Here is a 12,225-nt window from a genome sequence, read left to right as displayed (position 1 = left end):
TTTCTGACCTGACTGAGGAAGAAACAAACAATCAAAGAACTCACATCTGAAGAAGATGCAAATATATGTTTTTTAATACAGAAAGAAATCCCGAGGAAAAAAATAAGGCTCTGTCATTACTCTAATGGGACAAAGGCAACGTCCCATTTTTGGGAACAACTTTTGCAAGTGTAAGGGACAGTGAAGCAATCTGAGCTGAGGACAATCTGATTACTGGTGTTTAGCATTTAAAAGCATCTTCTTGAGCTATTTTGATACCCTCAATTCTCACAGAATCATAAAATCATCATAGAATGGTCCAGGTTGAAAAGGACCACAGTGATCATCACGTTTCAACCCCCTGCTATGTGCAGGGTCACCAACCAGCAGACCAGGCTGCCCAGAGCCACATCCAGCCTGGCCTTGAATGCCTGCAGGGATGGGGCATCCACAGCCTCCTTGGGCAGCCTGTTCCAGTGTGTCACCACCCTGTGAGTGAAAAACTTCCTCCTCATATCTAACCTAAACCTCCCCCATCTCAATTTAAAACCATTCCCCCTTGTCCTATCACTGCCCACCCTCATAAACAGCCGTTCCCCCTCCTGTTTATACGCTCCCTTCTAGTACTGGAAGGCCACAATGAAGTCTCCCCGCAGCCTTCTCTTCTCCAAGCTAAACAAGCCCAGTTCCCTCAACTTTTCCTCATAGGAGAGGTGCTCCAGCCCTGTGTTCATCTCAGTGCCCTCCTCTGGACCCGCTGCAAGAGCTCCACGTCCTTCCTGTACTGGGGGCCCCAGGCCTGGATGCAGTGCTGCAGATGGGGCCTCACAGGAGCAGAGCAGAGGGGGACGATCACCTCCCTGTCCCTGCTGTCCTCTTTTAGTGGAGCCCAGAACACAGATGGCCTTCCAGGCTGCAAGCATTGGGTTCCACTGTAACATGGCTTTTTAACAAGGATTATTTTAGTCCTGCATTGCAAACAGAGACAACAAAAAAACATGTTTCATTTTACTTATAGCTGATGGCCAGAAACTCTGCTCTAAATTGTTTTAGGTAGTCCAACAGAGAAGGAAAACCTTTTCAAATGGATTTGCTGGAGAACACCAAGAGTACTTGATTCAGCTGATGCGGAATCTCAGCCTACTTTGAGCAGGTAAGCTGCCATCTGGGGGTCAGCTCTTATGTGGGAGTTTGGTTTTAACACTGCTGTGTGAAGGCTCAAGCTGTTCTGTAAAAAAAAAGAAAAAAAAGGTAGAGATACACAGCAAAGTGTTGTAAGTGTTGTAGAAGTACTGCCAGAGCAGGGACGTGCTGTGCTGTGTGCAACCACACAGCAGTGGGGCTCACTTCCTATTATACCTAGTGCTTTTGGGGCTCATTCTGGCAAATTGAGAAAGTAGAGGAAGCCATAAAACTTTAACCATCGCAAAGCTTGCACTGTGACTGTGCAAGCTGAGGATGTATGATTTATGTCTTCACCAGACTGCATAAGCAAAACAGGGTGGGATGAGACCAGCATCAGCAACCAGGCATAAGCCTTGAGGCTGTGGGTAACATAGGATGGCTTCACATAGCAACATTTCTTCCAATTGAAAAAGACAAAAGGTAGTGCCCTGACTTAAAGATATGACAGTGCTTGGAGAGCGACAAGGATGGAAAAGGGAAAGTAAATATTGAGGCCACCAAACTGTGGTTGGTGAGCTCATGGGGAACTAGGCACAATATTAATTCAAGATAGAACTTCTATTTTTCCTTTCTCTTACCTACTGTAAAACCAATTGAGTGCCTGTTTACATGGTAGGAATTTTATTACCTGGAGATGACAGCATTTTAGTGATTTGTCAAATGATCCACACTGTAATATGCATTATTTACCATGTATTCTGTGTTTGAATAGCCACTTCCATCCGCAGGGGGAAGACAATGGGCTAATGATATTAATGAATAAAGAGATCATTACTGGTTCATCATTTCTTATACCACAGTTAGAGTAATTCTCATTTTTGTCAGATGTTCCTCAAAATCTCCAAGGATCATCTGTGATTTTAAGGTTACAGTGTCTCCTCTGCGGGGGCAGGGAAGGGGTAAATTCTCCTTATCAGAAAAGCAAATCAGAATATAAAGGGATACTGATTATGCATTCAAACCATTAAACTATGGAAAAATTGTAGCCTTATGGTCCTCAAAACCTAACCATTTTAGCAGCTACTGGAAACCAAATAATGTAAAATTAAATAGAACTTAAGTGTCATTTTGAGTAGATATTACTCCTTCAGTCCTTATAACATTTTAAAGAAGAAAGTGACAGTTATCCTCATCCTCTGTACAGGAAGATACTGCCTGGCAGCACAGTTAAGTGACTTACCAAAGCAACATGAGAAGTAAAGATGGGGAAGAAGTTCAGGACCGCATTCATAGGCTTATTTTTGAGCCATCTCCTTCTTATTCAGTCATCTTAAAATCCTACTTTCCTATGCAGAGATTTCCTGCTACAGCAGGATGACTTCTAGTAAGGTGATATTTAATAAGAGGGGAAAATATTTTCCTTTATCTGAACGACAAACGTTACACTGACATGAACACCAGGCTCATAGAAAGCCTGATCCTACAAATATATGTGAAACCAAGCAAGTGGAATTCCACCAGATTGTTAATATAAGGAAAGGTTACTCAAATTCATTTAATCGTTGCCAAGCTTGGGCATAACATCTTGGCACTACTGGCAAACTTCCCACTGACTTCACAAGGACCACTGCTGCTCTGGAAGCTTTAAGCAATAGTCAGCCTGGAACAAGTCCTTCAGAAAACCACCTAAAACTGCGTGTTACCCTACTGAAGGCACTCAAGTACTCGTGGTGCGCGTACTTTCACACTTACTTCAGATTTCCTTCCGAATGGAAGATTCAACAAGACCGCGCCGTGTTGCACAAATATGGTTTAGTATTCTGCGAGTGCCCAAGTGCCCATTATAAATTAAAAAATAGGTTATAACAGGCTTCCAACACATCTCCAAAAAGTGACACACAGAAGTGGTTACTACTTGCTGTTAAAGCAGCGATTGCTCTGTGCTGTGGACCATGCAAGGTTACTGACTAAAACGCTTTCCAGGACAAACATTAGCTGCAAGTCCCTTTTTCCATGCTCATAAAGCAAACCAGCAGCAAAGCAGCTTCTGCCCAGCCCTCCTTGGAAGCTCGGAAACTTTCCAATCCATCGTGGGCTCCAGGCTTGCCATTGCTGCTCCCATTGTGAGGTGCCTCATTTGCAGTCTGAACAAGCCCCTCTCTATAAAAGATTTGCTTCTCCCTGCTCACTTCCTATTTCCCACAGTTAAAGCAAGTTTCAAATAAAGGATTCACAGGTCTCCAAGCTTACAAATTAGGCAAAGTAACACTCAGAGCATTTGCAAAGACTTTGTATTTAAAATGGCAAGTGAAAGGCCTAGAGAAATACAATCAAATCAAGGCAGAACAAAACCTAATGCAGGAAGTCTTCCCAAAGCTGTTTTTAATGTTGCCCATCACAAATACCTTTGGTTTAGGCACAAATATACTTGAGTGAAAATTGGATTTGTGCCAGAAGCTGCTTTACAGACATTTGAAGCTGGAGGAATCTGTTTGGCTAATTGCTTGGTCTGGGCACAGTGTTGTAGTATAACCTATTAAGCGCCTGAATGGCTTAAACTCAGGTTATGCTTTTGTATGGTTTTTGAAAACCTGCTTTGTTTTAATACTGCTTTCAGAAGAGTTACCACACAGCTTTATTTGCTACTTCCTGACAAGTTTTTCTCCCCCCAAACCTCAACCTTAACATAAAAATGCAAACAGTTTATCTGCAAACCTCAATGGCCTGTTATTTATACTTCACCATGTTCCTTTGTGTTATGTTAAAAGAGGGGAAAAAATCTTTATTTCACAGGCAAGGCAGTGCTGAGATGGCTGGAAAGGGCAGAAAAAAAAGCACAGTATCGAGTCACAGAATCATAAAGACCATCGAGACCAACTGTCCACCTACCACCAATAATGCCATCAAAACCATGGCCCTCCATATCACATCCATGCTTCTTGAACACCTCCTGGGACAGTGACTCCACCACCTCCCTGGGCAGCCTGTGCCACTGCCTCACCACTCTTTCTGAGAAGAAATTTCTCCTAATATCCAACCCGAATCTGCTCTGGTGCAACATAAGGCCATTCCCTCTCATCCTACTTGTCTGGTTCTAGTTTAGAAAAACTTTCATCTGAGCAAACGTGAAAAACTAACTGGAAACACCACATCTTGTCAGTTCTCAAAGGCTCCACAATCCACACTGTCTGACTTCAGGGGAGCAATTTGCTCATGGACAGCCAACATTTTGGCATACTCCCACTCTGCTGGAAAGGTGCAGGCAACGATGCTCATTTTTGACTTTTCTGAAGGCTCTTGTTTGATAGCTGCAGATCCTCCAAAGGAACAAATGTAATTGTGCAAATGCCCCTCACCCAGACGCAGACTCTCATATCTTGTCTACACATTGGCCACAGTCTGCTAAGAAGAACTTTTCACTGTTTGGCAAAAACACCCACCCTCATTAACCGTGACTGACCAGTTCCTCAGTGTTAACATAAACATAACATACCTTAAAAGCACAGAATCGTTTGTGTTGGAAGGGACACCTAAAGGCCCTTAAAGGCCATCTCGTCCAACAATGGACTCTGCAATGAACAGAGACACCTACAGCTAGATCAGGTGCTCACTGCCCCATCCAGCCTGACCTCGAGGGTCTCCAGGGACATCCACTGCCTTTTTGGGCAACCTATTGCAGAGCCTGATCAAATCTTACAAAGAAAACTTTCTCTAGCAGGTAAAACAGTGGGATGGCTTCAGAGTAAGTGCAGCTAAAGCACTTTTTTCCTTCTAGCTTTGAAGCATTAGGCTTCATGCTTTAAAGCATCTTTTTATGGCAGTTAGAATGATGAGAAACAAAAAGGAGGTAAGAAAATAAGTAAGAAAGAAAAAGAAAAATGCCTTTTTTTTATATATAATGCTATGACTCAAGGAGTTTGTTCTTCAAAAAATAATTGCCTGCTTGTACAAAATTATCCATTAAAGTGAAAAACATCATCACTTAGATGATTGTTTCCTGGTGTACTTCTGTAGGTAGTTTAGCAGTATACATTATAAAGAAATAAACATTACTACTATGCTGTGCTTGAAAGTAAAGGACTTGAGCTTCATTGAGTTCAATGAATTTAAAAAAAAAGAAAAAGGATTTTGGTACAAACCTAAGTTATGACCCAGGGAATATGTGATGCTACTTAAAGTCAGACAGTAGTCTGGCTGAGTTAGCCAATCTCATGGCTACACCAAGAGATGCTGTCCCCATTTTTACCAGTGCCTGGGAGAAGCCCCATCCCCTCCCCATGGCCAGCAGCTCGCCTGGCAGCTGTGGGAATCATGTATCTAAGGGATTTAAAGCCAACGTATGCATTCAGCCTTTCATAAATAACCACGCAGCCTTGAGCAATGATGAATTAAGCTGAGGGGGAATAAAAACAAAAGCTCTCCTGGGCTTATTCCTGACTTAATTTATAATATATTTATATGTAAATATATATAAATATGCTAATACTTAGATATAAAAATATGTATGTAAATTGTTACATATATAAATAATACAGAAATCAAATGAGGCAACATTTCTGCCCATTTTGCTCTCCATCCCTCCCTGTCACAACTGTGTTCCACTGGGCGCGGTGAGTGGCAATGGCTCAGCGCATCCTGGTGCTATAATTCTCACTTAGGAGTTTGCAGTTCTGCAATGCTCATCACTTCCAAACCAAAACCACCTTCAGTTACAAACGAAGTTTAGGATTTTTTTTCAAACATTCCTTATGTTCTTTTCACCTCTTTTCACAACAGCGAACTGTTAATACAACAGATGTAGCTTTTAAATCAAAATGATTTCCTTCCTCTGATGGCAGAGTAGCGAACCATGTGTGCAGTAAGGCATGAAGGAAGCCAACAGTTTATCAGGATTCGAGGCGTGCAGGAGCATTGCTGCAGAAACTTATGTGAGGCCATGCCAGGGATCGTGTTACCCAAGCAAAAATCTTTGGCATTTTTATGCTGTATTTTACCACCTCCAACTGTGTACCAGACAAAAGGCCAGAAAGAGATAAAGGGGAACAGGTGGAGTGGAATAATAAGCAAGACTGTTCCACTTGGCACACTGCTGATCGGCTGTTTCACAATGAACCACATCACTTTGGAGGGACTTTTTATTATTTTACATTGTACAAGTGGATGAATTCACCCATTTGCCTTCATCTCCCTTCTTCTTCCATTATATTCATCAGGTGGGATGGGGCTCTGAGCACCTGCTCTAGCTGTAGGTGTCCCTGTTCATTGCAGGAGAGTTGGATTAGATGACCTTTAAGGATCAGTTCTAACTCAAACAGTTCTCTAATTCTTTATCCTTTTGCAGCTATAGTTCAAAATGCAGGTACTACTGCACACAAGACAAAACACTTCCAGTGTCATCTTACCAGAACTCAGAACAAGGCCACCAACAGCCATGAGCAGATGCTATTTATACACTTTCTATGACATACATTACTTTTCAGTATTTTATTATTGTTCTGAAATGAAATGAAAATGAACAAAGTCACCAAAGGCTCCGAAGAACAGTCAGAAGTAAAGTAGGAAAATTTAGTGTTGTGGAGAGATAATTAAGCAGGCCAACATTCTGACAGGCTTGAGATATTGACTGCTTTTGAAATCTCTGTTGTGAACAGCAAAAGAAACACATTCTCAGATACTGCTTGGGCCACAATTAAATCCACTAAGTATCTACATAGAGAGAAGGAAACGGGGAGAAGGGTTTGGACCCATCACTGATAATCAAATGCTATGATACTGCAATCTTAAATCATTATCTTAAAGCTTTTAAGTAGGTCACATCGCTGTTAAGAAGAATGCTTTGGCTTCTTTTAGAATGCAGCAGCTTTACTAAAATATGTTTTTACCATATGTTTTAATTAAAAATAATGGGTTTTCATCAAAACAGGTTTTGAGGATTGTCACAGGGGTCATTTTGTTAAATCATAAGCAACTAAAACAAGAAACAATACTCATGCAAATACAAATCATCTGCATTCAGCCTGTTTGAAAGTCCTCCTGCTTTGTAGCATTTGTTTGGCAGAAATGTTTGCACAAAGTGGTGTTAGCGATTCAATGCTCCACTTCTGAAATGCGGACTGAAAATGTCACCAAGATTGAAATAAACAAAGCAAAACAAAAGGTTACTTGGGGGCTGAAGAAAATGCCTTATGGAAAGAGAACGTAAGGAGGTCAGTCATTCTCCTTTGCCTGTCTGCCAGAAGACCGGGAGGTGAATTGACTGCTCTGAGTAAGTGCCTTCCCAGGGAGAAAATACGGGTTTTTAAAGAGCTCTTTAATCGAGTAGAGAAAGGCATAACAGGGAATACAGGTCAGATATAATCAAGTTAAAAAATAAGGAATGTTTTCAGTTGAGAGGCAATTAATTACTTAAACTAGCAGGGAAAATAGTAGATTTCCCATCACTTAACTTACCATCAACTGATGTTTCTTATCAAGAGTGGATTATCAAGAGAAGTTATAGGATAGGGATAATTAGATAGAGATTTTAAGCCTGGTAACAAACAAGAATTTGGATTCAGAAAGCAGTCAATGATTTTCCAGTCTCATAGGAATGTTACTGTTGTGATTCAGTGAATACAGATTTATATCCGAATGTTGAGCAAAAAGGCAAGGTAAAAAGAAGAATCCACATGTGTATGTATATATCTATACATACAAATAAAAAACATTCAGGCCTTCCTTCTGCATTATCATGAAGCAAGTAACATCACAAATCTATTATTTTACTTCTTCTATAGGCCATATTTAACCTGTGATTTGAGGCTGCACACAGGTGTCCTGTATTACTATGCATTTTTTCCTGTGACAAATAACATTCAGGTTATAGCTCACTTTACACTTGGACACTAATTTTGGTGTAGCATTTCAGGATCTAGCAAACCCCTGCTCCACAACTCAAACTGTGTATGGGTTCCATCACCCTCACCAGATCCAGTGGGCAAAATGAGCAAATGTACCAACTACCTCCCCTAGATTGTTTCCTACCATGCAGACACCCAGACTGTGCATCACGATCTCCCCAGCAGTGATGTGAAGAGTCAGTGTTACTCCAGCCCTTCATACTTACCTGATCTATCCTATTAATTCCTGAAAGGAACTGACCCTGATCAGCAAGTTTGGTTTGAAAGGCTTGACTATGGCTGTCCCTAGAAAGACAATGTAATCACAGGCAGTGACACTAAAGAGATATTCTTTAAATTTTAAGTGTCCTCGCTGAGCAATTCTGTCTCTGAACAATTGATCTTGTGTCCCACATTTGGGTCTTGGGAGGATGGGAGGCATAAACTCCATTTAATACAATCAATAGCAATATTCCCCAGCATCACAGAAGTACAGTTGTATTTTGGACAATTATGGGGTGATACAATTGTCAAAATCTATCAGTGCCAACAGAGACAGGGACTCCCTCAGCTGGAGGAAGGCAAATTACTTTCATGTGAGCACGAAGAGGACAAAAGGAGAAATACCGCTTTGAAGCATTCACCAGCCCATTCTTTACAACCAGATGGAAAGGCTCTGAAAAATATCCCTCCATTAGTTAACAGCGGTCTCAAAGGATGAGGTTTTAGCTCAGTAGCAAAATTATTAATAGCATATATATTTCACTAACAAACGAAAAACTTGTCAGAAAAGGAAGGTGATATTCTACCTGGGTCGTGGCAGTGTTTGTTCCGTCGGTGACCTCCACAGTCATATTATATATTGAGCGCTGCTCTGCATCCAAGGGCTTTGCAATGACAATAGTGCCCACTCCCTTCTCCGCGTCGAAGGAACTATCGTAATTCCCTCCTAATTGTTGCACAAAAATACAATTAAATTAGCCATCTCTGGAAAATTTCCATTGCAAATGTTCCTAAAAGTGGGCATATATATGTTTACTGGCATCCATCTTAATGGCTTGCCTTAGCACACACAATACATCCACTGATACGTCTTTGTTTGTAACTCATTTATATTTCAAAGCACAGTTTGTACACTGGAAAGCAGATATCATTAAAATGCACTGCAAGAAAAAAAATCTAGCAGTATATTTAAGTGAACCGTAACTGAGTCTATAAAAAGAATGCAATGGCTATAAGCCCATAAGATGTTGCCCTTGCAGTCTGCGTAATGAATAAGCACAATAATCTTTTTGAATAAAAACCATTTTAAGAGAGTTCTATTCCACAAATTTTATTTTCAGGGAATTCTCACTGATGCCCGTGGATGTGAAGACTGAGCCTTTAAATATTACAACAAATTTACAAAATGCAAATAGAGATTTGTTATGTTAATTTCAAGGACAACGAAAATTACTGGCAGCAAAGGTCACATTCTACTGGTCTTTTAGGAATTATTTAAATAGATCGGACAGGATACACATCATGAATTCCTCTCCATTAAAAAAAACCCTCACAAAGCACTGTTCTGAAACTAATATCCCCTTATGCTGTCACACACTGACTGATGCAGCAGTGAAAAAACCCTCCTGAGTCTTAGGTGAAAGAAAAAAGAAGAAAAAAAAGAAGAAAAAAATCTATTAAAAAGTAAGACAGAGCCATAAATAATTTGAGATTAAAGGGTTACAAGATTTCTCAGCCACAGCTATAGTTTACAGATTAGAACTGTTCATTATGTTCAGAAGTAAGGAGCACACTCCCTACTGCTAAGCTGCTTCCTACCCACTCCACTCCAAAGTGGAATTTATAGTGAGTTTGAAATTCTGTGGGGCTGGGGACAGGGAGAGGTGGAACGTAACACTGCTGACAAATGAACTCTTCATCACAGAGCAATGCAATGCCAAAAGCTACGGACTGACAGCTCAGTCCTGCAAAGTGCTGTCAGATCCCACTGGCTAAGATCTTGTGTAGGAGCTGCTCAGATCTCTATGCATTAGATCCACAGGTACAAAGACACCTGGTCCACTGACATAGTCTTTCTACAAGATGCATATAAATAAATAAATAAATAAAATCAATTCTTATATTAGGACAAAATAGCTTTCACTTTCAGGCTGGAAACAAAGAAGTGGAGGGGATAGTTTTCCCTCCTCTGCCATCAAGTCCTGCATCTGCATGATGTGCTGATCCACAGCCAGAACATTCACAAACACAGACACAGTCATGCATTTAGTGAGGGAAGAAGGGCGTGGGCTTTCCAAGAAGCTGAAGATATAGGGGGATCACTGCAGGGGAACAGGATGAATTCACCCTAAATTCCATAACACAGAGAAATTCTCATTCCTCTTTCCCTCTGGCACAAGTTACTGCACAGAAAGTGCAAGATGGAAGCACTGCTTTGTCCTGGACTGCCTGGGAATGCACTCAGGGAAGGCAAGAAGAAAGAGGGAGAAGGAAAATGAGAACATGTGATCTATGCAAAGGAAAGGAAGAACTGGTGAACTTCTGCCCTTTGAAAAAAATCTAAACATGATAATTTCAGACTTGACATCAGGTTTCCCTGTGCTGAATATCTGTGCATGCATATTTATAGCTCTGAGCCTAACAGATGCTGTTGTGGTTCTCCAGGAAAACACTGATACTGGATCTGCTGTGATTTATGGCGGATAGAAACACTGCTTATTCCCTAAACTCCTCCTGCAAGCCCAAATTGCATTCTTTTTTTCAATTGATATATATGCTTAACACTATTTGACACTAGAAAGAAAATGTAATTGTTCTTGACATTTAAGCAATACCAAGGTATTTGGACATTGATCATACGTTCAGGTTTTCTTTCTTCTTCTTTTTTTTTTTAAGTTCGCAAGAAAAGGATGCCAGCTTCCAAGAAAAGTTTTAAATTGATTTACTTGAGAAAAACAGAGCCATGAAAACCAACTCTGAAAAAAGCTTTCTTTGAAGAAGTGAATTTCAGATTCTTGCGAGGAAATCTCTGTTGAAACGAAGCTAGCCTTGGGACAGTAGGCACTTTACAAAGAGAATGTTTCATACTGATAACCATGAAAACAAAATGAAAGCCCTTACTTCAAGATGCTTAATAATCATCTTAATGAGCAGTCAAAAATTATATGCTGTCAACTGGCATACACATCCAAAGAAACCCTGCCTTTAGAAATTCCAAGAAGTAAAAGAGAAGGATTAATAATCAATGTTATAAATTCCTTTCCTCTGTTGGATTACTGCAGGTTGTGCAGGGCAGCACACATTTGTGTTGCAAATAACCCAACTTCTTCAAGATATCTTCCCTAAATGCAGAATACTCTTCCCATAAATTATGAATTGAATACAGCATAAGAGCTTTTTACATGGCATAGGCATCTCCCAGATCAGTCTAATGACGAGCAAATAAATCTTGTTCACAAGCCATACCACTTTGGCCTGTACTTGTAACGAACTAGCCTATGCACTTTAATTCATATTGATTCATTTTCTATTAAGTAATGCAGAAACTGCATCAAACACTAAGACAGAGAAGAGGCAAAGAACTCATCTGTGAGATTTGTGGCTGTGATCTCTTCTGGAGTGAAATCCTGATTTATTTTTTATTTACCTGGTACATTTCAATGGACCATGGTTAGCTGTTGACAATGAAGAAGTCAGTGCTTGAATTTCTGGGAATAAGTTCTCATGTTCCCTGGGATATTGGTTCTGCTCCTCACCTACTAAATGTGGCCTGGAAATACTCCGTACTGCTTCTCAGCCTTCATATGGCCTCACAACAGTACCTCAGATAATGAATGCCTCTGAAGCACTGAAGAATAAATACTGAATTTGATATAAGTTTAGTCATATATGCCAAAAGAACGGCTATGTAAAGCCTACATCAGGCCTGTTACCAAGTCCCCAACAGAGTTACCTTTGAAAGATGGGTGCTGGAAGGGTACAGAGTGAGAAGAGTCATACAAAAACAAACAGGACTTTTCTATTAAAAATTTGTGCAGCTGAACTAATCTGGGAACTCCACTTGAAACAACTTCCTTCCAAAGCGTGCTCACATGGAGGATGGAGGGCTGAGTCTGGAGCTAGTGAGAGCTGAGGAGTTGGCAGCTTCACACATTTCTGAGGTACCTGAATTTTCAAAATCATGCTGTCATGTAACTCCAAATCATTTTGAAGGGAGTTTATTTGCATTATTTGCATATAA

General features: G+C 40.5%; 1 protein-coding gene across 4 annotated transcripts in view; it reads right to left on the bottom strand.

Moving 5' to 3' along the window:
- Positions 1 to 12,225, bottom strand: part of FAT3 (FAT atypical cadherin 3) — a gene marked incomplete at both ends in the record, with an annotated part of 358,948 nt that overhangs the window by 84,149 nt on the left and 262,574 nt on the right. For all 4 annotated transcript variants that reach the window (XM_079536455.1, XM_079536457.1, XM_079536456.1 and 1 more), the window contains one exon: positions 8,792 to 8,931. In XM_079536455.1, the coding sequence (XP_079392581.1) occupies positions 8,792 to 8,931 (140 nt within the window). The remainder of the gene's footprint in view (positions 1 to 8,791; positions 8,932 to 12,225) is intronic.

This window comes from Tetrao urogallus (genome assembly GCF_951394365.1).
Source record: "Tetrao urogallus genome assembly, chromosome: 1".
NCBI lineage: Eukaryota > Metazoa > Chordata > Aves > Galliformes > Phasianidae > Tetrao > Tetrao urogallus.
This window is presented reverse-complemented; position numbering and strand designations above follow the sequence as displayed.